At 43.5% G+C, this 25,643-nt stretch overlaps 1 protein-coding gene across 19 annotated transcripts in view; it reads left to right on the plus strand.

The window, feature by feature from the left end:
* Positions 1–25,643, plus strand: part of ZNF407 (zinc finger protein 407) — a 41,491-nt gene that overhangs the window by 191 nt on the left and 15,657 nt on the right. For 2 of the 19 annotated variants that reach the window (XM_085856777.1, XM_085856778.1), the window contains exons 1-9: positions 2–360; positions 2,109–2,256; positions 5,244–5,313; positions 5,425–8,450; positions 12,736–13,086; positions 16,393–16,639; positions 16,858–16,972; positions 18,546–18,620; positions 18,738–18,904. In XM_085856777.1, coding sequence (XP_085712903.1) covers positions 167–360; positions 2,109–2,256; positions 5,244–5,313; positions 5,425–8,450; positions 12,736–13,086; positions 16,393–16,639; positions 16,858–16,972; positions 18,546–18,620; positions 18,738–18,904 — 4,393 coding nt within the window. In that variant the 5' untranslated portion in view covers positions 2–166. Of the gene's footprint in view, position 1; positions 361–1,578; positions 2,257–5,243; positions 5,314–5,424; positions 8,451–12,735; positions 13,087–16,392; positions 16,640–16,857; positions 16,973–18,545; positions 18,621–18,737; positions 18,905–20,228; positions 20,394–25,643 lie in introns of those variants that run through there. The other 17 variants (XR_015051630.1, XR_015051631.1, XM_085856769.1 and 14 more) reach the window with 16 other exon arrangements.

Here is a 25,643-nt window from a genome sequence, read left to right on the forward strand (position 1 = left end):
GACCTAAGAGCTTTTTGGGGGGGAGGGGTCGGCGGTGGGAATCGGAGTGCGCGTTTGTGAACGTTATTTTTACACAAATCGAGACGAAGAAAACGAACAAATCACCATTACAAACGCCAGTGACATCCATGAGACATAAATCGCTAAAACCTGCTCCGATTACAAAATGTCCTCGGTTTCCGCAGGAGGCGTTCGTTTTGCGGCCCCGACGGGCGAGTCTCTGGGCTTCCGTGCGTGGTACGGCGGCCTTGGAGGTCCAAACCGCGCGTGGGACGACTTCACAAACGCTTCGCTCACTGATGTCCGTACTGGGAACATCCTGTACCACCGTTTGGATTCGTCCATGAAAACGATCACGTGGTTCGTTCCACCCCTTTATTCCCATTCATCGCACACTTCCTCGGTCTGCGATTCCCGATCAACCGTTCGTTTCCCATTCCTATCGTCTTTATGAACAGTGAAGTAATTGAGGCCGATCCGAATTGGTTTGTACGAACTTGTATCGTAAGGAGTACAAGCACAGGAGGCTATTCGGCCTGTCGTGGCTGGGCCGCATGAACCCCAGGATCGTCACCCATCCACACAAGACAATACCCCCACCCCGACCCCCGCCACCAATGTCCAATACATTGAGCCTCGTATCGAAATCCCATTTAAACTCGTCCATCACCTCTGCTGACATGACCTTTCCAGGGAGACGTCCATGCGTTACCCACTCTCGGACTGAAAGACCTTCGTGTTTTAAAACTGTCCCAACTCTCATCTTCTTTACTGTCGTTGGTTGTCACATGGTCCTTTCAGTGAGAGTGAGAGTGAAGAAAGAGAGGTGGAGAGGAGAGAGAAAAAAAGAGAAAGAGCAGGGGGGTGAGAGGAGTGGGGGGGGGGAGAGGGAGAGAATGAAAGAGAGATTGAGAGAGGAGGGAGAGAGAGAGAGGGTGGGGGTAGAGAGAGGGGGAGAGGGTGGGGGAGGAAGAGAGGGGAAGAGAGAGGAGGGGGAGAGAGGGAGGGAGAGAAAGAGAGAGATTGAGAGAGGTGGGGGGGAAGAGAGAGGTGGGGGGAGAGATAGAGGTGGGGGGAGAGATAGAGGTGGGGGGAGAGAGAGGTAGGGGGGAGAGAGAGAGAGAGGTGGGGGGAGAGAGAGATTGAGAAGGGGGGAAGAGAGAGGTGGGGGGTGAGAGAGATTGAGAGAGGGGGGAGAGAGAGAGGGTTGGGGGGTGAGAGGGGGGAGAGAGAGAGAGGAGAGGAGAGAAATTTGTCAGGCTTGAAAGACATATTCAAAGTAACTGCCTACGGGGTAGCATTTACTGCTGACAGGTAGCATTTCGTTTTATGAGCTTGATAGATTTACTGTCTAGATGTAGATTTCACTGTTTACAAGAAGCATTTACTCCTTACATGTAGCATTTACAAGTTATGCTAGATATTTACTATCCACAGGTAAGTTTCTTTGAGATCTCATGTTTCTGTTCCATGGTGTGTGCACCTGTTATGTGGCAATGTGTCCACCCTCTCAAGTTTGAGGCAAATTATCTTCGAGTCAATTGTCGGTCACTTGAGGTTTTCTTTGTTTTCATGCAGAGGTCAAGGTTATAGAATATCAGAGTGAGAGAGCACAGCACACAAACAAGGAAGGTTCGAGGAACAGTCCGGGACAGCTGCAGTGAACACCTTTGATACTCGTATACAGGTAAAGTGATTGGCAGAGCCTTTTGTCTCAAACCGAATAATTTCTAACTCCCTCTCTTCTCCATTAACCATGACTAAAGTTCCAAATGAAACGACACACATGTGTGTGTGTGCCAGCCAACACTTTACCTGTATCATTTTTACCAGTGACATGAATGGTTATTTTGAGTTGAAATTTATTTGATGATATGTTATTTCCATGACGACACATGTTTACTCACAAAATACGTTTTTCATTGACAACAAGCTGTCGACCCTTGAGTCGTCGGTTCATCCTTCACCTCTCTTCAATCCTTTGTGAGTACAACGCATGAAAATGAGTATGGAGTGCAAAATGCCAGGTTTATGGAACGAAGCCCTCGGTGAACACGTTTGATACTTGTACACAGGCAAGATGATTTGGGAGATCATCTGTGTTCCAGGAGCCAGTGTCCTTCACACATGCAGATTGGCGAAAACACCGATGACGTCCACCTTTGCCTGCGCTGCCACACTACCATTACCGGCTTGCACAGCTACGTGAAACATCGGCAGGTGTGCTTTTCCATAGCATTTCCACCAATCTCTCAGGTCATTGGACGACATAGCTCACCAAAAGTACATGCATCATATTATCCAGGATAAGGACACTAACATTATTTTGGTGTACATGGTTGAGGCTCATGGAAGAGCTGGAATATTAACACAATGGTGCGTGCGTGCGTGCATACAAGATGGACATTACAGGGACTTTCAGGAAGGAAAGCAAGGAATTTGAAGGAGGTGGGTTTGGGTGGATTAACGGGGGTAGAAAAGATCGAAGATTTGAATGGGGGACGATAAGAGGTGGGGGTGAACAGCTCTTTTGAAGGCCTAGAGGGAAGAATGGGATTGAACAGAGTGAGGGAGTTTATTCCAAAGGTGTGAAAAAAATAGGAATGAAAGAGTGAAGGTAGAGAGTGAAGCTGTGATTCGCGATTTTGTTAGTTTTACCAGAAAGGGATTGTTGGTGGACCTTGAGCACCCTGTGGAAATTGGGGGGGGGGTGAGACCGGAAAGGAGACGGTAGAAGACAGAAAGACCGCTGGCCTGCCTGCGATGAGAGTGAGAGACCCAAAGACTCAGCCTCATCGTGGGAGATACTAATGATCCGAAATGCCTTGATTTCCACTGCGTGAAGCCGAGAAAGGTGGAAGGCAGGAGCACCAGCCCAGAGGGGAGAGCAGTACTCCATCAGGCTGTGGACGAAAGCTTTGTAAGTGGTCAGGAGCTCAGGTGGGCCGAAAAAGGACTTTGCACGATGGAGGATTCCCAGACGGCCACTGGCTTCAGAGGCGAGGTTGGAAATGTGGCTTTCCCAAGAAAGATCATGGCAGATCGTGGGACCCAGAAGTTTGAAAGAAAGGACTTCTTCCAGAGGATTGTTGAGAAAGTGGATGGGGGGTTTTCCAAACAGTCCTTTCGAAGAGACAGTGAGAGTGTGAGATTTGTCAGGATTGAAAGACATGTTCCACATGTTGGACCAGTTTGTGATTTTATCCAGATCTGCAGAGAGTGAAGAGGCTGCTGCTTGCTGGTCTGAGGGATGGCAGATGGTACGACAGAGGGTGGAGTCATCAGCAAAGAGATAAAAAGGATTTTCCAGAGAGTCGGAGAGATCATTGATGAAAACCAGAAATAGAACAGGGCCCAGAACGCTGCCTTGAGGAACTCCAGCCTGGACAGGAAGAGGGGATGAAAGAACTCCATTTAGGGCCACACGTTGACTGCGACACGAGAGGAAGTCTGCGAGCCATGAATGGAGATGGCCTTGGATACCATAGGAAGAGAGTTTGGTGAGCAGGGGAGGTAGCCAGACCGTGTCAAAAGCACGCGATATGTCTAGGGATATGGATCTGATTTCAGGTCTGGCATTGAGGACCTCCATACATTGTTGGGAGAGCAGAACCAGCATATCTTGGGTAGAGTGACCTGGTCTGAAACCAATATGGATAAATTGGTCCACACAAAAAAAAATTGATGATGTCATCGGTCATGTGATTCGGCAACAGCCATATTGTTTTGTTTTTTTTAAACACAAAAAATCTACTTCACTGAAACGGCTGAACAAATCGAGGTGCAACTTTGCACGTATGACCGCCTATCTATGAGGAACAAAACATTCACACATGACGTCATAGGTCACATGGCTTAGCAGCTATATTAGATTTACCCTAAAAGCTACAAAAATCTTCTTCTCCTGAATGGCTGTTCCCCATTCTTGGGGATACCAGGGTATTCACAAAGAATTGATCGGTCACATGGTTTGGTAGCCATATTTGATTGAGCCAAAAGCTTAAGAAAAGTATTTGTCTTCAACTGATTCATCAATCGACGTGAAAATTCACAATTATGATCTCGTCGTGATGTGGAATATATGTTTTAAATTTCAACTTGATCAGCCGAGCAGCCAGAATTATTTGATTTTTTTGATGTGTGAGTTTTTTAAAATTCATTTATGTTCTTTTTTATTAAGACTCACTTGGCTGTGCCTGGATGGGTTTGAGGGTAGAGGAGTAGCAGCTGAAATGTGAATCCTATCCCAGGTCCTCCTGATTTAATCGTTGCTTTTTGCTTGTTCGGGTTCCTTCTGATTACTCCGATGCAGGACTGAACCTACTTGGTCTTCCATTTAATTTGAATTGAATTTATTTTAATCCCATTCTCAATTCAAGTGAATAATAGACGTCATGGGTCAGGGTCAGGTGTCTGATCGAAGCGGGGTTACATCAAAGCGGGACGTCTTGGTACCCGATCATCACTGCCAGCAGTTATAAAGTGGCACTTCTGGTTATGTCTCCTGTTAATTGCATAACACACCAGTACACAAAATACACCACACAAAACTACACAAACGCCACACAAAACAAGTCCTGGAGAGGGTCTGCAATCTCTGTTTTTTTTTTTTTTCTTGTTCCTTTTGCTTTGCTGTGAAAGCTTTACAAGTTACAGAGATACAAAGTGTATACGCATTCATAGTTCTGTTTCTTGCACAAATCCCAGGCCATGTCATTGGGTGAGTACTTTGGTTAATGGGTCCACGTGATTGGGTGAATGGGTGAGTATTTTAATTGATGAGCCCATGTGATTGTGTGAGTATTTTGATTGATTGGTCCATGTGATTGGGTGAGTATTTTTATTGATTGGTCCATGTGATTGGGTGACGATTTTAATTGATTGGTCCATGTGATTCTATGAGTATTTTGGTTGATGGCTCCATGTGATTGGGTGAGTATTTTGATTGTTCGGTCCAAGTGAATGGGTTGATGGGAAGTTGAGATAAAGGACAAGTGGTGACTCGATGCTAGATGCCAGGCTTTTGTTCTTTAACCCGAAGTCTTGAATGTCGTCTTCAATTCTTTAACACAAAATTGAGGCTGATGTCCAATATAAGGTAAGAATGTATGGAAGGGATACTGACAATGCCTCGAAAAGTACATTGTCCAGTAGTAAGTCCATTAGTGTTTAGTGGACGAGGACTTTGTGTTGAGAAAGAATTATTACATCATACTACGTATGTGCTTGTGTGTTTGTGACAGGACTTATGTGTTGGTGTGAATGGAGTCGTGAAGGGGAAAATGATGAAAAGTAGGAGAATACAAGTTGAAGGTAATTCATGGTATGGAGTGCGAACACGCATGATGAAAGTTGGTTTGTCAGCTCTGTAGTTCCTATTTTTGTTCATTTTGCTCCACTGTGGGGCACGTGTGCATTTACCAGGTGAATGTTCTGATGCGGTCATCAACGATGAGAGACACAGAAATTGTGCCATGGAGCGAAAGGAAAGTGTAATGTGTGATGGAGGCCATATTGAACTGGCCTTGAAACCAGGATATCAAAATCGTACATCAAAAGACAGCCACACGATCAGCATTCCATCAAATATTGCAACAGAACACAGTGACGATGAAATGAGGTGTGGCGCAAAACATGGTGCTGAAAAGGTAGTGACATCCAGTTTAAATGGTAGTCACGAGATCCTTGTGAAGACGTTTCGTACTCCTACCTCTACATGCCTTCATATTTGGAAGACTCATGAGAAACAAGATGACAGCCAGGAAGCAAGCAGCCATGAAAAGTCCACGAACCTCGTGGAATTGGTTACTGTACAGCCAGCTTCTTTCGGAGATGAAATTCAAGACACGTCCAAAACTCCTGGCTGCACCTGCAGCCCAGTGACCGGTATTGACAACTGCAGACAGTGCAAGCCAGGAAAAGGCGAGGACGGAAACGGCCGTGCGTGCAAGTTTGATGATGTAGAGATGGAACACGGTGACGTGTCTGAAGTTGAAAATGATGACATGCAGTGGGAGAGAGTGAAAGAGTGGGAGAATGGGAACGAAAAGGAGGATGCAGAGGAAGACGTGCAGAAAAAAAACAAAAGTAAATATGATATGGAAAAGAGCACAGCATGGGTCAGTAATAATGATTCAAAAACGGAGACAGTACAGAAAGATAGCTCTTACAAGTGTGACAATTTGGTGCAACCACATAAAGATGAAGAAAGAGGGATAGAAGGTGTGATGGAGCAGGGAAAGATAGAAGTTAATAAAAGGGAGAAAGAGAATTGGAACATGGAGGTGGATAATAATAGAGATGTAGAATTGATAGTGTTGAGGGTGGTTACGGATGAAGAAACGAGGGATAGCTTGGGCAGTGAGACACGGAATAAACAAGGGAGTAAAAGAGGAGGAAGTGAAAAAGATGCAAAGATTGGACGATGCTCTTCTGGACATGGTAGTTTTGAAGGTCGTGAAAAACAGCAACATCATGATGATGGAAAGGAGCATCCAGTAAGTGGGGTCCATAAAGACTTGAGCGACGAAGACATGGCTGATGCCCATTGTGACGAGGATGGGGATTTTAATGATACCTCTGAGACTTCGAAACCCGGTAAGACTCTTGAATCCCAGGCCGTACATGGGGCTCTTGGATGTAGAAGAGAAAGATTGAATCAAAGGCATGAAAAGGAGAGCACGAGGAGTGATGAGTTGACACAGCCTATTGTGAAAAATGACCCAGATACTGAAGAAACTTTGGATGTAAGTAATGAGTTAGACCGACAGGAATCTCAAAGGAATACCGAGAAAGAAAAGTGCGTGGAAAATGAAAAAGAGGTGAAAAATGAAAAGTCTTTGGAGAAGGAGTTGGACGTTGAGGTGACGGATAATGTTGAGCATGAAGTCACCAATATGCTTGTAGCTGAAAGTGGAGTCATTGAGGAGGTTACTGAAAGCAGTCAGTTTGATCCCCAAGCGATTCTTAAGGGCCAAGTTAAGATGAAAGTGGAACAAAAAGATGAACAGTTAGCAGCCGATGTGAAGTGCCGGAGAAAAGGTCGGCCTCGACTGCATGCTTCCCGAGTTTGCAATGAATGCGGATACGTGGCCGCAACGTACACCAACCTTGGTATTCACATTCGCCGTCGCCATGTCCGCGAGTATCACTTTCTGTGCCGTGTCTGTCGTTATTATGCCGTCACCAAAGGGGACATCGATCGTCACTGTAACACCGCAAAACATCGCCGTAAGGCCGCACTGGGGAGTCGGGAACCAGAGGATGGCGGGGAAGAATCGGGCAAAAAAATATGGAAGTTAGGATCCAAGGACGAAGCGGATTTGTCACCAACTGGGAATGAGGAGAAAGCGTCGAGTAATTTGCCGTCGGTTGTACCACAACTCTTCCACTGCAAAGTTTGCAACCTGTACACGACAACATTGGCAGACATGGTGAGGCATGCTTCAAAAAAAGAACACCAATCACGACATCTCCTTGCAATTGATAATAATAATGTAACAGCTGATGAAATAATCTTGGAAATTGGGAAAGAAGGATCTGTTTCATTGAACCTGGACAATTCTCAAAGTTTACATCTTGCATCTGAAGCACACAGTATGGTTCTCCATTCATCAGAAGAAGCTCAAGGGAGATCCACAGGCATTGGAGGCCTTACAAGAAAGTCAAAAAGCTTGGGGCTGCAGGAAACAGAGGTCATTGAGAAAAACCAACAACAAGGTGATCCTAGCGAGTTTGTTAAATCTCACATTGCACTTAAAGGTGTAAGGAGAGTCAAAGGGCTTGAAGATCTGGACGACAAAGGAGCAGCAGATGAACAGGTTAAAGATATTGATTTGCAAGACTGGAACGGGATTCACAACGACTTACCTGATCAGAACAGCAATGACCTTGCAAGAGGTATTTGTCCTGTTTCCTTGGTTGATGATGCACTTGAGGATCCTTCAAAAACTGCAATCGGGGTGGAGAAAGATGCTATTTTACAGAAACCAGCGACGGAAAATGAAAATGATAGGGGTGATGCAGTGACACCTGACCCTCCATTCAAGGTGATAGTGGAATCGGGGAAAAGCGTCATGCCAGACCCGACCTCGGGATTGTGGAGTACTGATGGAGAACGTAGAGCGGTAGATCAAGAAGGCCAGATTGTATCCAAGGATGATTCTGAGCCTTTTGAGGAACCCGGGTTGCATTTGGAAGTGCAAGTAGATTGTGGTAGACCACAGGAGCTTGCGATGGATATCGAGGCACAGCCAAATCGCATACTAGAGACGACTTCGGAATTACCAGCCGCAGTACTCGTGGATCCCAGCTCGAATGTTGGAGTGCATGTCGAAACAGTGATTGGTGAGCAGGAGGGTGACGTCGCAGCGTTGATAGCAGCAGCCCGGCAGGCCGATGAGTTTGAATTTGACGGCACTACTGCACGTGATGGAGACGACCTAACAAAGGTACGACAAAGTATTCAGATGGCTGGAGTTTTTGCCAAATTATTTTTTTTACTGATGACTCCTGACAAGTTGCTGAGTTTAACCTGATACGTGCTTGTCGATTTTCTCCGATGACAACTTGTAACCGGTGGTGTCTACAGATTCGTAGCTCTGCTTGATAAGCAACAAAAACTCATCATTCCCTCTGCAACTGAAGGTGGATGGAAGTTATGTTTTTACTCCTGTTTGTTTGTTTGTTTGTTTGTTTGTTTCACTGTCTATCAATAACTTTTTTAGATATCCTTCTCACAAACAGATTCGGACGAAACTTGGTGGACAAGTTGGGTGTGTGACACGGAGGAATTGACTTGATTTTGGTGATGATCCGGATCCGATAATAATTATATATATATATATATATATATATATATTTATTTATTTATTTATTTATTTTTCTTCTGATTGGGGTTTTCTGCACATGATAGTGAAAATCTGAGCTCCTCATTTTCACTTCATAAAGCTGAGTTTTCCAAACCCGATTTGTTGTGTTTTTATGTTGTGTTGCTGTTGTATCCCATGCAATATTTCATGTTAATTCATTCGTTGTTTTTGCTATTCGGCCTGACATGGCCTACTCTTCGATAGAAAGTGTGAAAATTCTGTCTCATTGTTCCTCGTTTTGTTTCCTTCTTCCCAGGTGTCTTGCTTCTACCTCATTAAACATTATGCTATTTCCTTTCCTCACTTCAAAAACAAAAAACAAAACTAGAGGGGGAGCACTCGGTAGAGTGCAAAACCTCCGCCGCCAATACTGCTCGGTCACTCAAGTGAACCTTATATCTTATTCATTAAATATGATGTCAACAGTGCTGACAGAGTTATAGTTCTTTTCTCCAACATTTTTTTTTTTTGCGGGGGGGGGGGGTTTGGAAATCACTTAAAACATGTAAAAATGCAAAAAAAAAAAATCGAAATTTTGTTGAAAAAAAAGTTGCAAAAATTTTTTTTTGGGGGGGTGGAAATCACTTAAAACATGTAGAAATGCAAAAAAAAAATAAAAAAATTTTTCTCAAACAATTTTTTTTGGGGGGGGGTTGGAAATCATTTAAAATATGTAGAAATGCAAAAAAAATTTTTTTTTTTCTCGAACAATTTTTTTGGGGGGTTTGGAAATCACTTAAAACATGTAGAAATGCAAAAAAAAAATTTCTCTACCTTTTTTTTGGGGGGGGGACCAAGTCCAAAATTTAATGGCATGATCCTTGGACCATACCTAACCCCCCACCCCCCCCACCAAGTTTCGTCGAAATCCGTCGAGGAGTTTTTCCGTAATACTGTTCACAAACAAACAAACAAACAAACAGAAAGGGGTGAAAACAGTAACCTCCATCCATCTTCGAAGATGGCGGAGGTTAAAAATTTTACTTTTTACTCCATAATGATTCTCATTTCTACTTGAATTTCCTTCTGCTTGCTTGTGGTTCTTCATTTCCCCCCCCCCCCACCCCCTCTTTTCTCAATATTTCCAAACTGAATTGACGTCAAACATAAATGCTTCTTCCTCCTTTAAAAGCATTTAAAATTAACTTGAAAATATATTTCAACCGTTGTATCTCCTTCAGAAATGCTACATGTGTTTTCCATCTCCATCACGCTTGATATGTCTCCTCCTCCTCCTCCTCCTCCTTCTTCTTCTTCACAAGGATTATTTTTCAGTGGTGTTTGTCCACTTGGAACTTGGTCCACAAATTATCCCCCCCCCCCCCCCCCCGCACGTACAATCGCAGCGTTTGTACATGCTTTCAACAAGGGATCTTAACTCCCATCCCATGATCTTTATCTCTGTTTGTCAAAATTGGGAATCTGGAATCAGAATAAACATACACACCCATCCCACCCCCTCAAACCCTCCCCCATACCCTCACACTCAAACCTCCCCATCACCCAGCCCCTCCCCAAAACCCCACCTCGCCCCTGCAAAGCTTCTTCCCCCATCCTGCACCCTCCAAAACCCCCTCCCTCCTATCTCTAACTGTGTGAACCTCAAGCATCTGAAGTCTCCACTCTAACCTGACAGATCTCTCATCTAGGCTGCTGCCGATAAACCAGACATCATGTGTTTTAACAGAATCCTTCATACTCATAGACACTCATAAGTGTCTCTCCCCGGTTATTCTCTCCTCCGATTTGATAGGCCTGAACCATTCCCCGGTGGCGGAGTTGCACTGTTCTGTTCTTGTGTCTGGCAGCTTAGCTGTCAGGGTAGCTATCATTTCTTTGAAGCGCAGCTGTGCCGCTGATGCTGTGCCCCTCCACCAGAACAATGGTACTCATTTCGCCAACATCGGAAGGATGACGGGCTGAGTCAACTCCACCTAGTGTTAATTCAGCGGCCAACGGGGCTCTAACTCAGGACCCTAAGATCCCAAGCCAACCACCCTAACCACTAAGCCAACACCAGGCTTGGAGTTGCCTAACCACTAAGCCAACACCAGGCTTGGAGTTGCACTTGACATCAAGAGTTCAATTTCTCACTGTCCAAATACAGATCTTACACCTCCCATTCCCCAGGAGTACCTCTGACTGAGACTTTTCCTCGCTCCCACCTCTTGTTTGTCTGTGTTGTCCCATCGTCCTTACAGTGATGACCACATCTACATATCTGTCTCAAAATCACATGGAAAAAACTTTTAACCACTCGTCCCAACTCTCTCTCTCTTCCTCATCTGTGATTATTTCAATTTTCACCATGGAACTTACTGGGTGTTGGTACCTCTCTCACCAGCCATTGCACTTCAGCCAAGGACTTCTGTGACTTCACGACATCGACTCGATCTGTGAACATTCCAACCCGGATTTCTCCCAATTGAAAATCCTCCCTTCTGGACTTGTTAATGACAAACCTTCCTGCAATTGTCTCCTGCCCTTCTTCTGCTCTAATTGGTTCATCCGATCATATACTTGTGAAAGTCAACATCTCTGTGGTTATTCACAGAGAGCTGCCTCAATGCTGCTGAGTCTGGCAGTTCACTCAAGTAGATTTGCAGGGACTTCAAGCAGCCATCTCTTTTCAGGACTGTTCTCCCATATCTTATCTCTTTGTTGACGACTCCACCCTCTGACGTGACATCCCTCATCATTCAGAAAGGCAGGCTGCAGCCTCTTCCCTCTCTCTTCAGACCTTGAAAAAAAAATCAACAGGTGGTCAAATACTTGGTATATGTCTTTCAATCACCCCCACCCATCTACTTTCTTAATTAACCCCCCCCCCTCCAAACTTCTTTCTTAACAATCCTCTTGAAGAAGTTCAGTCACTCAAACTCCTGGGTTTCATGATCAGCCATGATCTTTCTTGGACAAACCACATTTCAAAGTTGGCCTCCAAAGCCAAACGCCGACTGGGCATCCTCCGTCATACAATGTCCTTCCTTGGCGCACCTGAACTCCAATCCACCTACAAGGCCTTCATCTGTAGTTTGATGGAGTTCTGCTCTCCCCTCTGTGATGGCTCCCCTGCCTTACACCTTGCTCAGCTTGACTCCGTGGAAACCAAGGCCTTCAAGATTATTGGAATCTCCCTCGATGAAGTAGACTCCATGGATCTATCACTTCACCATTGCAGACAGGTTGGTGGTCTCTCTTTCTCTTACTGCCTCCCTTCTGGTCTTGCAGCCTCTGCTCTTCCCATGCTTTGCTCCCCTCCCCCCAGGTTTCAGCAGGGCTCACATGGACTACCATCAACCACCTTCTCATGAAACTACCTGAATCCATAATCACTGCTCACCTCCACTTATTTGCTCCTCTTTTTTTCCATTCTATTCTCCACTCACATTCTATTCAACCTCATGCTTCCCTTCTGGTTTTAAAGACATCTTTTCACCACCATCTCAGATCATCCCCAATCCAAAACCATGATGTTTTCTACTCTCGTTAAACCCCCATCCTCACCACCACACCACAATCCCTCCTCCTTCCAAATTCCCAGTTTTCCTCCCTTGGAGTTTCCTTCTATATCCATCTTGTCCACCCCATGCATCCTCTCCTGCACCTCATCCGTCCCTCCACCCATTGTTTCTCCAAGCCTCCCTCTATCTTGGCCTTCAACTCTGCTGTTGGTGTCCCCCCCCCCCCTCTCTCTACTGCCCCTTTTGTATGCATCTCAACTGTTCCCTTTGCATCCTAGTTTTGCTTGTTTTATGTCCTGTTACGTCCTGATCCATTCAGTGTGCTCAACTCTATTCTTCCACGAGCCTCAATTATGTTATACAAGACAAAACAAAACTATCTTCTCCCCTCACTCTTACAGACCGATGCATCAAAGATGGATTCCTGCGTCGTGCGCCTTCTTCAGCCCCTACGTTCCATTCCAGACGATGAGAAAACCCCGGAGAGCTCGCAGAGAGCCAAGGTCAGGACCCGGGGTAAGAAACGTCCATCGGCTGGCATCGACCCAAGCGCCTTGGTGTGCAAGGTGTGCGGATTTAAAGCAGACGGCATCGGCGGCTTGCACGTGCACGAGACGATGAAGCACGGCTCTCCAGAACGGCCGTTCTTTTGTCTGCTTTGTGGAAAGGCCTTTCGCACGGAAGATAACCTGCTCCATCACCAGACCAGTCGACACCATCTTCTCATGCAGAATACATTTGGGAAGCAGGCGGTGAGGCTGAGATCAAATGTACTCCTGACTAAATGTGCATAGATCCCGAGAGGACTTTTGTGAAGGTGAATAATCAATAAGATGTAATTGATGAGACAAATGGGTTGAATGAACAAATGTCCCAATTTTTAAGGTCACGGAGTAGGTTTCCTTGAATCGGTGGGGTACCCCGTTCAGAAGAACACTCCATAAGATTAATATCAATGAGTCGCAAGGTGATTCAAGTTTTGGTTTACAAGACAAACAAACTTTTATAACAGTTGAACAGCGCTCAAACGCTCGTTGCCTCAGCCTTGTTTGTGTTTGGTTCATTTAGTTCTGCGTGAATGGAGATGCTGAGTTGCCTTTCCATCACGATGTTGGGCATTCATTTCTATCTGTTCATTTATCGGCTTTGGCTGTTTGTTAGGTGTTGTCTCTTAATTCAAGCAATCCACGGGACAAATCTGTTTGGCTTGAAGCAAGGCTCGGCTGTACGAGTAAAGAACCCGTCTTTACCGACGGGATGATTCCCCCTTAGAGCCTGGAATTGAATTGCATTAAATGAGACTTTTTCTACCTTTATTTACACATCGTAACACACAACTTCCAAGTGAAAAACAAATTCTACAAATTTCATAAAATTAACTGAAAATACAAAACTAAAATATCTTGGTTGGATAAGTGTCCACCCCACTTAAAATAGCAATTGTAAGTTAGCTCAGGTGTAGTCAATCACCTTCACAATCACACAGCAAGTTAATTGGCCTCCACCCGTGTTAAATTGTAACTGTCTTCACCACGCATGCAGCAGTTGATGAAATAAAATGAATTCATTCACATCATGACTTTATCTACGAAGGAGTTGCAGCTTAATGCAGAACCCTGGACACATCGCAAAGTACAATCGCCCGGGAAATAAACTTTGCAGAAAATCCATCATCTTGCCTGCTCATTTGTGCATGGTGTCACGTGGTATATCGGTTTGGCATCCACGCAAATGTTATAACTTTATTTTAAAACATCCGTTTTTTACCAGATTTGCTTTGACTCCCTGGAGAGCACCTCGCGAAACCTCCAAAAACACAGATATAGACACAGATCTGGCAGACGCTATGGATAGGCAGTCCACGGAGGACAGGGCACAAGGTCTCGCAGTGAATGCATAAAATCATATAGCTCAATGAAGCTGGTTAATTTTGTTACGTTCCTAAATTTTTTGTTCCCTCAATATAATTCTCCAAACAGTAGAAAAAGATAAGTTTAATGCTTTGGAAATTTCACATTTTCTTGTGTATTTATGGAGGAGGGGACATAGCCTTGCTTGCTTCATTAAATAGGTGTCCTATTTCACCATGGAACTGATAGCCAAGAACTGATAGTCGTCTCTAGCCAATACTGGCTGCCCCGGTAGTATCGGCTTAGTTATAAGACATTATTTCTTTAAATTATCAGATTTCACAACAGATTTCGACACTTTTATTTAGTCCTGACGATATCCGATCCTTTAAAAACCGAAATAATATTTCAATGATATACTTTAATTAGTCCGTGAGAGTAGATCGTGGAAAATAATTTCGTATAATGCATGAAATCGCTCCAAGGTCCTCATTTGAAAACTATAGTACTTACAAAAACGATGTATACAGTGATTCTTAGTGATGATGAACAGTGAGGAAAGTGAAAAAAAAAACTTTATCGTTAAGAAATCGTTGTGGCCTGTTCCAAATCAAGGCATGGTTGAGCAGGCCAAAAAACATGGCAGCTTCAGACCCCAGCGAGGTTACCTGGGAAACGCCTTAAGACCCCAGAGAGCAAGGTGGCCGAGGATCGCCTGATGAAGGACATAATTAAATAATACCGTTAATTATGTTCAAAAGGGATGTTTTAATTAACCCAAACACCCAATTTTCACTCTTGTACTTCCTTGGAGATTTCTTAGTATGCATGCAAAATTTCAGGTTGATAGGTTTTATAGTTTTGGAGTTAAGCCCCTGTCACACCTTGACGATTTAGCCAGCGTATGGCAATGTATCAAAATTTATCTAAAACGCTGGCGTACGCTGAAATATTGATGTTTTTTTCAGTTTTGGGTGTATAATAACGAGTTGGACGTATGCATAACGTATTAGTAACGTACACAGAACGTTTCGATAACTTATAGATAACTTATACCAACGAATGCTTAGCGTGTTGTCGGCGTTCACAACTTATGCCCAATGATTGTCTAACTTATGCATAGCGCGGCAGCGTATTGCCGACCATCACGTGGTGTAGCCTATTAAAAGGCTGCCGCTTGACGATTCAAATCATAACCGCACTAGACATCGAAGTGTCAACATCACCGTCATGCCGAAGAAAACTTCGAAGAATGCTGCCAAGAAGTCTCGTGGCCGTGGACGCGGACGCAAGGAGGATCCATCATCACCCACACCCTCCCCATCACGCTCACCCTCTGACGGAGAGGATGCTGGTTCCAACGCCTCTCGGGCATCAGCGGTGGCATCGATAGCCGCGTCCGTGGCCTCCATCTCCTCTCAGCCAACCCTTGCGAAGAAGAGGGCCAAGAAGACACAGTTTTGTCTTGATGTTCAAGAGGAGCAGCTCATGTGCAATTTCCTTCGCGAGAACGCCATCCTCTGGGACATCAAGAAGACTGACTACCGGAGGGTGGTCAGTCTCTCGGATGACATGGACATCTACTCACCATGGAGTCTGAAACACTGACGGGTTCCTCCTGTGAACCCCATTTTTATATACCAATTCCCCTAAACGCTGCCAATACGCCATTAATACGGTAGCTGTAAGTTAGAAACACGTTCAGTAAGTTCTGTGGTCGTCCGGAAGACGTCAAATACGTCTCCATATGTCAATATGCGTTGGAGATACGTTACTCATAGGTTCAAAGCACGTTACTCATCGGTGAGAAATAAGTTTCGGGTACGCTAAACATTACCTCGACGTATTTCGACTTATGAGTAACTTACAAGTAACGTGTGTCAACGTGTGTCAACGATCGCGTAACGTGCCTACAACTTATGGCCAGCGTATGCGGAACGTGTGAGTCATACGCCGGCATACGCTGGCTAAAACGTCAAGGTGTGACAGCCCCTTTATGGAGGACACACACACACTGCCTTTTTATGAGTCTAGATTCTGTTTATTTATTAAATCTATTTCTAAATTAATTTTTGAATATTTTCCAATTTTGATTGTCAGAGTAACGGTCCACTGGATGTGTGCATTCGACTTGGGGGGGGGGGGCTCCTGCGTATGAACACTTGTTTTGAGTTGAACCTTGAGTTGCTAACATCCTGTTCCTGACAGGCTTCTGGAGTGAAACCCCACTGCTTTCAGTGTCACATTGACTTTCACTCTGAAATCGAGCTGGTCTCACACATGAGTACAAAGCATGAAAGCATGCGACACAAGGTCCCTCTGTACATCCGAGAGGACACGGCACAGATAAACGAGGAGCGTGCAAAGTTTAATGGAGGGCCTTGCCCACACTGTGGAAAGAAGAGTTCTGGGTCGAGCATTTTATCATTTCTTTCACATATCCGCACACACACTGGTACGAATCCAACACACATTTACTTGTCTCTTGCAGCATGCTTTAACCTTGTCCTTATGAACCAGACTTTCCCATACTTTTCCTTAATGCCCCATCCTCTGCTCCAGTATCTTCCACCACCCCCACCTCCTCTGGGGCGTTTTTCCCCCTGCCTTCGGCGCTTCCTGCCCCCTCCTAATGTATTCTCCCATCCCATTCTTATCACTTGATCCCTTCAGGCTCCAAACCTTTCCACTGCACCATCTGTAATTTTTCTGCTGCCCAGCTCGGAGACATACGCACACATGTGAAACGTCACCTTAACCTCTGTGAATACTACTGTTCTGTCTGTGGGTAGGTGACGTCACATTGTCATCATATCATGCAATTGCAATGTTGATATCTGCTTGCTGCTGGTTGTTTTTAGCCAGGTTTCCATTGCTGGCAAACCTGAGATCAACACTTTTCTTTAGCTCCTCTCACGGTATGGCTGACCAGTACGAGTTCCCACTATCATAACCTTAACAAAGCCATGTATTCGCGTCTCCACAAGTGAGTTTGTGCCGTGCCAGAATGGTTTCTGTAGCATCACTATTCATGAGGATCACCGGATCAGCCCTGCGACCATTCACTTGGATGTCAAGGATCTTGAGGGAACTGTGTGAAGTAGCAAACAATGCAAACAACATGATAGGGGGGGGGGGACAAACAGACAGACAGACATAAGACAGGAGATAGACGGAGCACAAGAGATTCGATGCTGAGATATAGTTTGTCATAAGATGGCAATGAGCTGATATTTTAACAGACATGACAAAAAAGATCGATTCCGGAAACTAGTTCAACATACGGGTGAAAACATGGATAAACTAAAACAGCACTCACTGGAGCCCATTCCTCCGCCACACTGAACAGGTTACATTTTGTATCCCATTGCAAGGTCAGATCTGAATCCGGACCTGAACCAAAATCGAACCAACTCATTCATCTAGTTTTGTCATAATGCGTCCACAACTTTTTGAAATATCGTGCTATATATCGTTTTTAGACCTCTCGCTCTCAATGGTAAGAATCACTTTTTTAAAAAAAAATTAAAGATTTCTCGTATCCAGATCCAGATCTTCAACCAAATCCTATCACTTCGTCCTTGTTTCACACCGAACTTGCCCACCAAGTTTTGTCTGAATGTGTCCATAACTTTGTGAGGTATCCTGCTCACAGACAGGATACGTTTTATAAATGTAAACAAACCACACAAAGCAAGTCCTGGCGAGGGTCTCGTTTTACTTCTTTCTGAACTTAAAAAAACATGTATTGATATTTTTAATCACCAACTTTATTTAATGTTTGTCACACTTCAATGATGACAAGTCGACAACAAACTGCACGTATGCGTGCGTGCCCTCGTGCGTGTGTACATGCCTGGCTGTGTACCTGCATGTGTGCATGCCTGCCTGGCTGTGTGCCTGTGTGCCTGGCTGCGTCCGTGCCTGGATGTGTGCATGACTGGCTGTGTGCCTCTGTGCTTGCCTAGCTGTGTGCCTGCGTGCTTGCCTGGCTGTGTGCCTGCCTGCGTGCTTGCCTGGCTGTGTGCCTGCGTGTGTGCATGCATGGCTGTGTGCGTGCCTGGCTACGTGCGTGCCTGGCTACGTGCGTGCCTGGCTACGTGCGTGCCTGGCTACGTGCGTGCCTGGCTGCGTGCGTGCCTGGCTGCGTGCGTGCCTGGCTGCGTGCGTGCCTGGCTGCGTGCGTGCATCACCGCAATCTTTACGGACAGAAGAAAGTACCTGTACTCTGTGCACATGCCATCCCACCTGCAATAATTATCGTATTTATTCAATTAGTCGCAAGGTACACATCCAGCTGGAGTGGTCTATTCAAATGCATCGTCCAGACCTCATTGTTTTAAATCATTTGTTTGTTCCAGGAACGGGTTTATCATGAAGAAACACATGTTGAAACACATGTTAAAAAAACATGGACTTGGAACGAAGAAAGAGAGGTTGGTCCGCCTTCCTTGAAGTTTATCTTTATTTGTCCCATCACTTGCCTATGACTTCCTTCCTAGTGATCTGCCGACCTCATTTTGACATTTCATAACCTTCTTTGACCCTCACAGGCGTTTCTCCTGCGATATATGCAGTCGCAGCTTTACAGAGAAGTGGGCCCTGCGTGGTCATCGGAAACTCCATCTTGGCCACAAACCCTTCCCCTGTACATGGCCACAGTGTCATTACTCATTCTTGAGTCGATATGCACTCAGGGATCACATGAACACTCACACGGGTAATGTGCACACTTTCAAACACTACTATAGGAAAAGAATGATCAAGTACTAAATCATGTTAAAACAGACCACAACACTCTCATATTGATAAGATACTTTGATCCATCTTTAGAACAATCAAACAGCCACAAATACGATGAAAATTATGGGTATGGTGGTTGCAAACAAGCTCAAATGAGCTAAGATCCTCGTCCTCTTAATGATGACGTCATAAAAACGAATATGACGGCATTGTGATGTATCAGGTTTGCGATAAATTATCTCTGCAAATGCCCTGTTCGATTCCCGCAAACATAATTTAAAAAGCTTGCCTAGTTTCGGAGATAATTTTTTAGGCGATTTTCATTAGCGGAGATATTTTGACGTCATAACTTTTTTTTTCTAGGAGGAATTTTCAAAATCGGAGATGGTTACTGTCTGTGCAGGGTATTTTTACATGTATATGCCAAGTTTCAGGAAGTTTCGATGAAAACTCTAGGCTGTGAAACAAAAAAGTCCACAAGAAGAAGATGAAGAACAACAACGTGAGTAAGACTTAGAGATCCTCCACGAGGATCTAAAAATCCTTTGGTGCATCCTTAACTCCCTCTGCTGTGTCCCTTTCCTCCTCCCTCTGGTGCGTCCCTCTCCCCTCCCTCTGGTGCGTCCTAACCCTAACCCTAACAAATCATTCTGGCGCGTCCCCCTTCCACCTGACCTGTGTTGGGAAGACTATGCCAAAGTGTGACCGTTCTCTGGTTGAAAGTGTTTTTCCATATCTCTTTCCTGCGGTTGCACTTGAAGAGTTTGAGTTGATGTCCTTGACTGCTCATGTATGGTTCATGGTAGTCTGTTGAAGAAATGCTCCTCTGGAATGTGATCAAACTCTCTTGTAATCCAGAAGAATCCTGAAGAAAAGGATGGAACAGCTCATTTCCTCCTGGACTTTAGGAATGGAATATTCAAGGTCTTCAGTGTCTCTGGATAGCTTTGGCTTTTCACTTCACTGATGAGTTTTGTGCCTCCTCAACCAAATCCTCCTCAACCAAATCCTCCTCGTCTTTCTTGAGAAGGGAGCTCCGTAGTATTAAGCAGTAAATTACTCCAATTTAGGTCTCACTAGTGTTTTGTAGACAAATACAAGGGTTTTCCTGTCCACATGTGTGAAAGTTATTTTGGTCACACTAAGTGTAGAGTTAGTCTTTGCTGCAGTCCTTCCGATATGCAGTTTGCATTTCAGTGGTAGGTCGAAGGCCAAACCCAAGTCCTTTTCCTCTTGTGCTCGTTTTATGGTGGAGTGATGATGTAATAGTCATCATTTGGATTATTCTGTCCATTGCGCAGACTTCACATTTGGATTGGTTTATGAGGAGTTGCCGGAATGACTGTGACCACTCGAACACGGCATCCATATCTCTGCAATTTTTCAACATCTGCATCATTGCGGACTGGAGCAACTGCCTTTGTGTCAGTGGCAAAGAGGGTGACCGACGAGTTGACGGAGTCAGGTAAGTCATTTGTAAAGGATGGGACCATTCACCGTACCTTGTGGTATTCCACTGCTCACCTTTCTCCAAGCTCAATATTCCCTTCTGGTTTGATCCTCTTGATTCTGACCATGAACCATTGATGGATTTACCCTCTGATACCATATTTGTCTATCTTCTTCAAGAATCTTTTCTGTGGGATGTTATTTAATCCTCAGGTCATCCTGGCTGGATGTCCAAAGCTATAAAGACGAAACACAAATTAAACTAGAACTGCCACTTTATAACTGCTGGCAGTGATGACCGGGTACCCAGTCCATCCGCCTTTGATACAACATGGGACTTAAATCAGAGTCGCAATTTTCGCATTAAAAGGATAAGCGGTGCCAGAGAAAACATAATTTAATGGTGATACAAACACAGGCCTGCTTCGAAACGGCGCGGAACAGACGAGTTACGAACCGGGCAGCACAAAGCGTTCAATTTCGTTATTCCTGGCTTCCAGATTCAAATAATTAAATAATTCTGGTTCCAAATCAGCATGACCGATCAGGTTGAAATTTTAAACTTTTGTTTCGCATGTCGCCTGAATTATAAATGTGAAGTTTCGCATGTATAGATGCAGTGGTTCCAGAGTAAACATTAATTAATATTTATCCTTCAATCCAAGATGGCGGCCAAACCATGTGACTTGTGATGTCATAATTTGCAACATGTATGCAGATATCATGGAGGATGACAGACGCAAATTTTCGCCGATAGGTTAAGCAGTTCCAGAGAAAACATTATTTAATATTTTTCTTAAATTCAATATGGCTGCCAAACCATGTGACCTATCAATTAGAAATTAACAAACTTGTATTCCCTACTCATGTGCAATAGGGGTGTGAAGTTTCCCCTTGATCAGATCAGGTGTTCTGGAGAAGAAGATGTTTGAAGGTTTTAAGGTAAATTCAAGATGGCCGCCAAACCATGTGACCAATCAAGAACAAATTAACAAACTTGAGAAAGGACCTCATGGGGAATATATGTGTGAAGTTTCGGCTTAATCTGTCTTGCCTTTCTGGAGAAGAAGATTTTTAAAATTTATTCATTTTCAATCCAAGATGGCTGACGAACCATGTGACCTATGACATCAGAAATTTATATTCTGCTTCCAACTGGGTATTGGAACACGTTTGTAAAGTTTCGTGTTAATCGGTAAAGGTGCGTTTTTCTATCCAAGATGGCCGCCAAACCATGTGACGTTTGATGTCATAATTTTTACCATGCGTGCATACACGATGGTAGATGATAATTACAAATTTTCGATTCGTTTGGTTCAGCGGTTCCAGAGAAAACATTATTTAATATTTTTCTTAAATCCAAGATGGCGGCCAAACCGTCTAACGTATCAATTCGAAATTAACAAACTTATATCGCCTACGTGTCCTGAATATAGTTCTGAAATCTCCGCTTCATCCGACCAGCGCTTCTGGAGAAGAAGATGTTTGAATGTTTTAGGGTTTTTTTCAAGATGGCCGCCGAACCATGTGACCGATCAAGAACAAATTAACAAACTTGAGAAAGGACCTCATGGGGAATATATGTGTGAAGTTTCGTCTTCATCTGTCTTGCCCTTCTGGAGAAGAAGATTTTAAAAATTTATTCATTTTCAATCCAAGATGGCTGCCGAACCTTGTGACCTCTGATATCATAAATTTAAATTCTGCTTTCCATTGATGACCCGAACAAGTGTGTGAAGTTTCGTGTAAATCGGATAAAGTCTATTTTTCTATCCAAGATGGCCGCCAAACCATGTGACTTCTGGAGGTAAAAATTTTTTACCATGTATGCAGACTTGAGGGAGGAAGGCACTTGCAAATTTTCGCTTTGATGGCTTATGAAATACCAGAGAAAACATTATTTAATATTTTTCTTAAATCCAACATGGCGGCCAAACCATGTGACCTATCACTTTGAAATTAACAAACTTGCATCGCATACATGTCACGAATATAGTTCTGAAATCTCGCCTTCATTGGACCAGCGCTTCTGGAGAAGAAGATGTTTGAAGGTTTTAAGGCTTTTCAAGATGGCCGCCAAACCATGTGACGTATGAACAACAAATTAACAAACTTGAAAGAGGACCTCAGGGGGAATGTGCCTGTAAAGTTTCGCCTCAATCTGCACAGCCGTTCTGGAGAAGAAGATTTTTTTAAAAACACAAAAAAACAAGATGGCGGCGAATTACGTCACTGATGACGTCAAAATATTTTTTCTACGATGAATTTTGTGTAGATGATGCTCAAGAAATTTCAAATTTTTGCCATGTGGCGTTCTACTTGACGAATTTTTACTGGGATACCTCTTCACTGATGACGTCACGAAAAATCACACGTATACCCGAGAGGGAGCTTGTTCAAATGTATCAAGCGAAATTTTTTTACACTAGAAGGTTTCCGAGATACAGAGGTCCAAAGTTGATCTGTTTTTTCAAGATGGCGCCCGTATCACGTGACCTATGACGTCATAATTATCAATTATGTATGCTATCAAAAAAGATACATATCTGGTGAAAATTTTGTGTCGATTGGTCTTACCATTTCTGAGAAAATGGCATTTAAAGCGAAAAAAACTGGAAATTTTGCAAATTTACGGCGGAAGAAAAATAATAATAAAAATAATAATAACTAGAACTGCCACTTTATAACTGCTGGCAGTGATGACCGGGTACCCAGAAGTGTCCGCCTTTGAGACAACTGATACAACATGGGACTTAAATCATTGTCGCAAAGTTTCGCATTGATAGGATAAGCGGTGCCAGAGAAAACATTATTCAATGGTGATACAAACACAGGCCTGCTTCGAGACGGCGCGGAACAGACGAGTTACGAACCGGGCAGCACAAAGCGTTCACTTTCCTTATTACTGGCGAACAGATTCAAATAATTAAATAATTCTGGCTGCCAAACCGTGTGACCGATCAGGTTGAAATTTTAAACTTTTGTTTCGCATGTCGGCTAAATTACAAATGTGAAGTTTCGTATATATAGAAGCAGCGGTTCCAGAGTAAACATTAATTAATATTTATCCTTCAATCCAAGATGGCGGCCAAACCATGTGACTTGTGACGTCACAATTTTCACCACTTGTGCAAACACGATCGTAGACGATAACTGCAAATTTTCGCTTCGCTTGGTTAAGCAGTTCCAGAGAAAACATTATTTAATATTTTTCTTAAAACCAACATGGCTGCCAAACCCTGGGCCCGATCCCGTTGAAATTTAAAACCCTCATTCCACATGAGCGTTCCACCATAAACTTGATGTTTCACATTTATTGATGCAGTAGTTCCAGAGTAAACATTAATTAATATTTTTCCTTCAATCCACGATGGCTGCCAAACGTTGCGTCGTACCTCAAAAGGGGTGAGAACTTTTATTCGTCATGGAGAGGCGGTCATAGTGGTGGAGTTTCGCCTGGATCTGTTCAGTCCTTTCAGAGAAAAAGACGTTTAAAGATATTATTTTTTAATCCAAGATGGCTGACGAACCATGTGACCTATGACATTACAAATTTAAATTCTGCTTCCAACTGGGTATTGGAACACGTTTGTGAAGTTTCGTGTTAATCGGTAAAGGTGCGTTTTTCTATCCAAGATGGCCGCCAAACCATGTGACATGTGACATCATAATTTTTACCACGCATGCACAGACAAAGGTAGATGATAATTACAAATTTTCGATTCGTTTGGTTAGCGGTTCCAGAGAAAACATTATTTAATATTTTTCTTAAATCCAAGATGGCGGCCAAACCATGTGACTTATCAATTCGAAATTAACAAACTTATATCGCCTTCCTGTCCCGAATATAGTTCTGAAATCTCCCCTTCATTGGGCCAACGCTTCTGGAGAAGAAGATGTTTGAAGGTTTTCGGGTTTTTTCAAGATGGCCGCCAAACCATGTGACCGATCAAGAACAAATTAACAAACTTGAGAAAGGACCTCATGGGGAATATATGTGTGAAGTTTCTTCTTAATCTGTCTTGCCCTTCTGGAGAAGAAGATTTTTAAAATTTATTCATTTTCAATCCAAGATGGCTGCCGAACCTTGTGACCTATGATATCATAAATTTAAATTCTGCTTTGCATCGTCAACCCGAACAAGTGTGTGAAGTTTCTTGAAAATCGGATAAGGTCTATTTTTCTATCCAAGATGGCCGCCAAACCATGTGACTTCTGAGGTAAAAAATGTTTACCATGTATGCAGACTTGAGGGAGGAAGGCAATTGCAAATTTTCGCTTCGATGGCTTATGAAATACCAGAGAAAACATTATTTAATATTTTTCTTAAATCCAACATGGCGGCCAAACCATGTGACCTATCACTTGAAATTAACAAACTTGCATCGCATACATGTCACGAATATAGTTGTGAAATCTCGCCTTCATGGGACCAGCGCTTCTGGAGAAGAAGATGTTTGAAGGTTTTAGGGTTTTTCAAGATGGCTGCCAAACCATGTGACGTATCAACAACAAATTAACAAACTTGAAAGAGAACATCAGGGGGAATGTACCTGTAAAGTTTCGCCTTAATCTGTCCAGCCCTTCTGGAGAAGAAGATTTTTTTTAAAAAAACACTAAAAAACAAGATGGCGGCCGAATTACGTCATCGATGACGTCAAGAAAAACATTTTCGTCAGTGATTTTAGGCGTAGATGATGCTCAGAATTTTTCAGATTTTTCCTATACGGCGTTCTACTTGACGAATTTTCACCGGTATATTGCTTCACCTATGACGTCATGAAAAATCACACGTGTTCCCCATAGGGAGCTTAGTAAAATGTATCAAGAGAAAAATTTTTCCATTGCACGGTTTCCGAGATACAGATGTCCAAAGTTTATCGTTTTTTTCAAGATGGCGCCCGCACCACATGACCAATGACGTCATAATTATAACTTGATTGTGCTATCAAAAAAGATACATACTGTGGTGAAAATTTTGTGTCGATCGGACTTAGTATCCCAGAGAAAATGATTTTTAAAGCGAAAAAGGGTGCAAAATGCCGGCGGAAAAAGAAAAATAATAATAAACAGAAGAAAAACAATAGGGTACCCTGTACTGACAGGGTACCCTAATAATAAACAGAAGAAAAACAATAGGTTATCCAGTCCATTTGACTGGATACCCTAATTAAGTACATTCCTGTATAAATACATAGCAACTACAGAAGATCACACAGTTAGTTTTATGTTGTTTTGTGCAGGTGGTATATATGTGGTTTTGTGCA

Source organism: Eptatretus burgeri, chromosome 15 (genome assembly GCF_056783735.1).
Source record: "Eptatretus burgeri isolate ZD-2024b chromosome 15, Ebu_testis_v1, whole genome shotgun sequence".
NCBI lineage: Eukaryota > Metazoa > Chordata > Myxini > Myxiniformes > Myxinidae > Eptatretus > Eptatretus burgeri.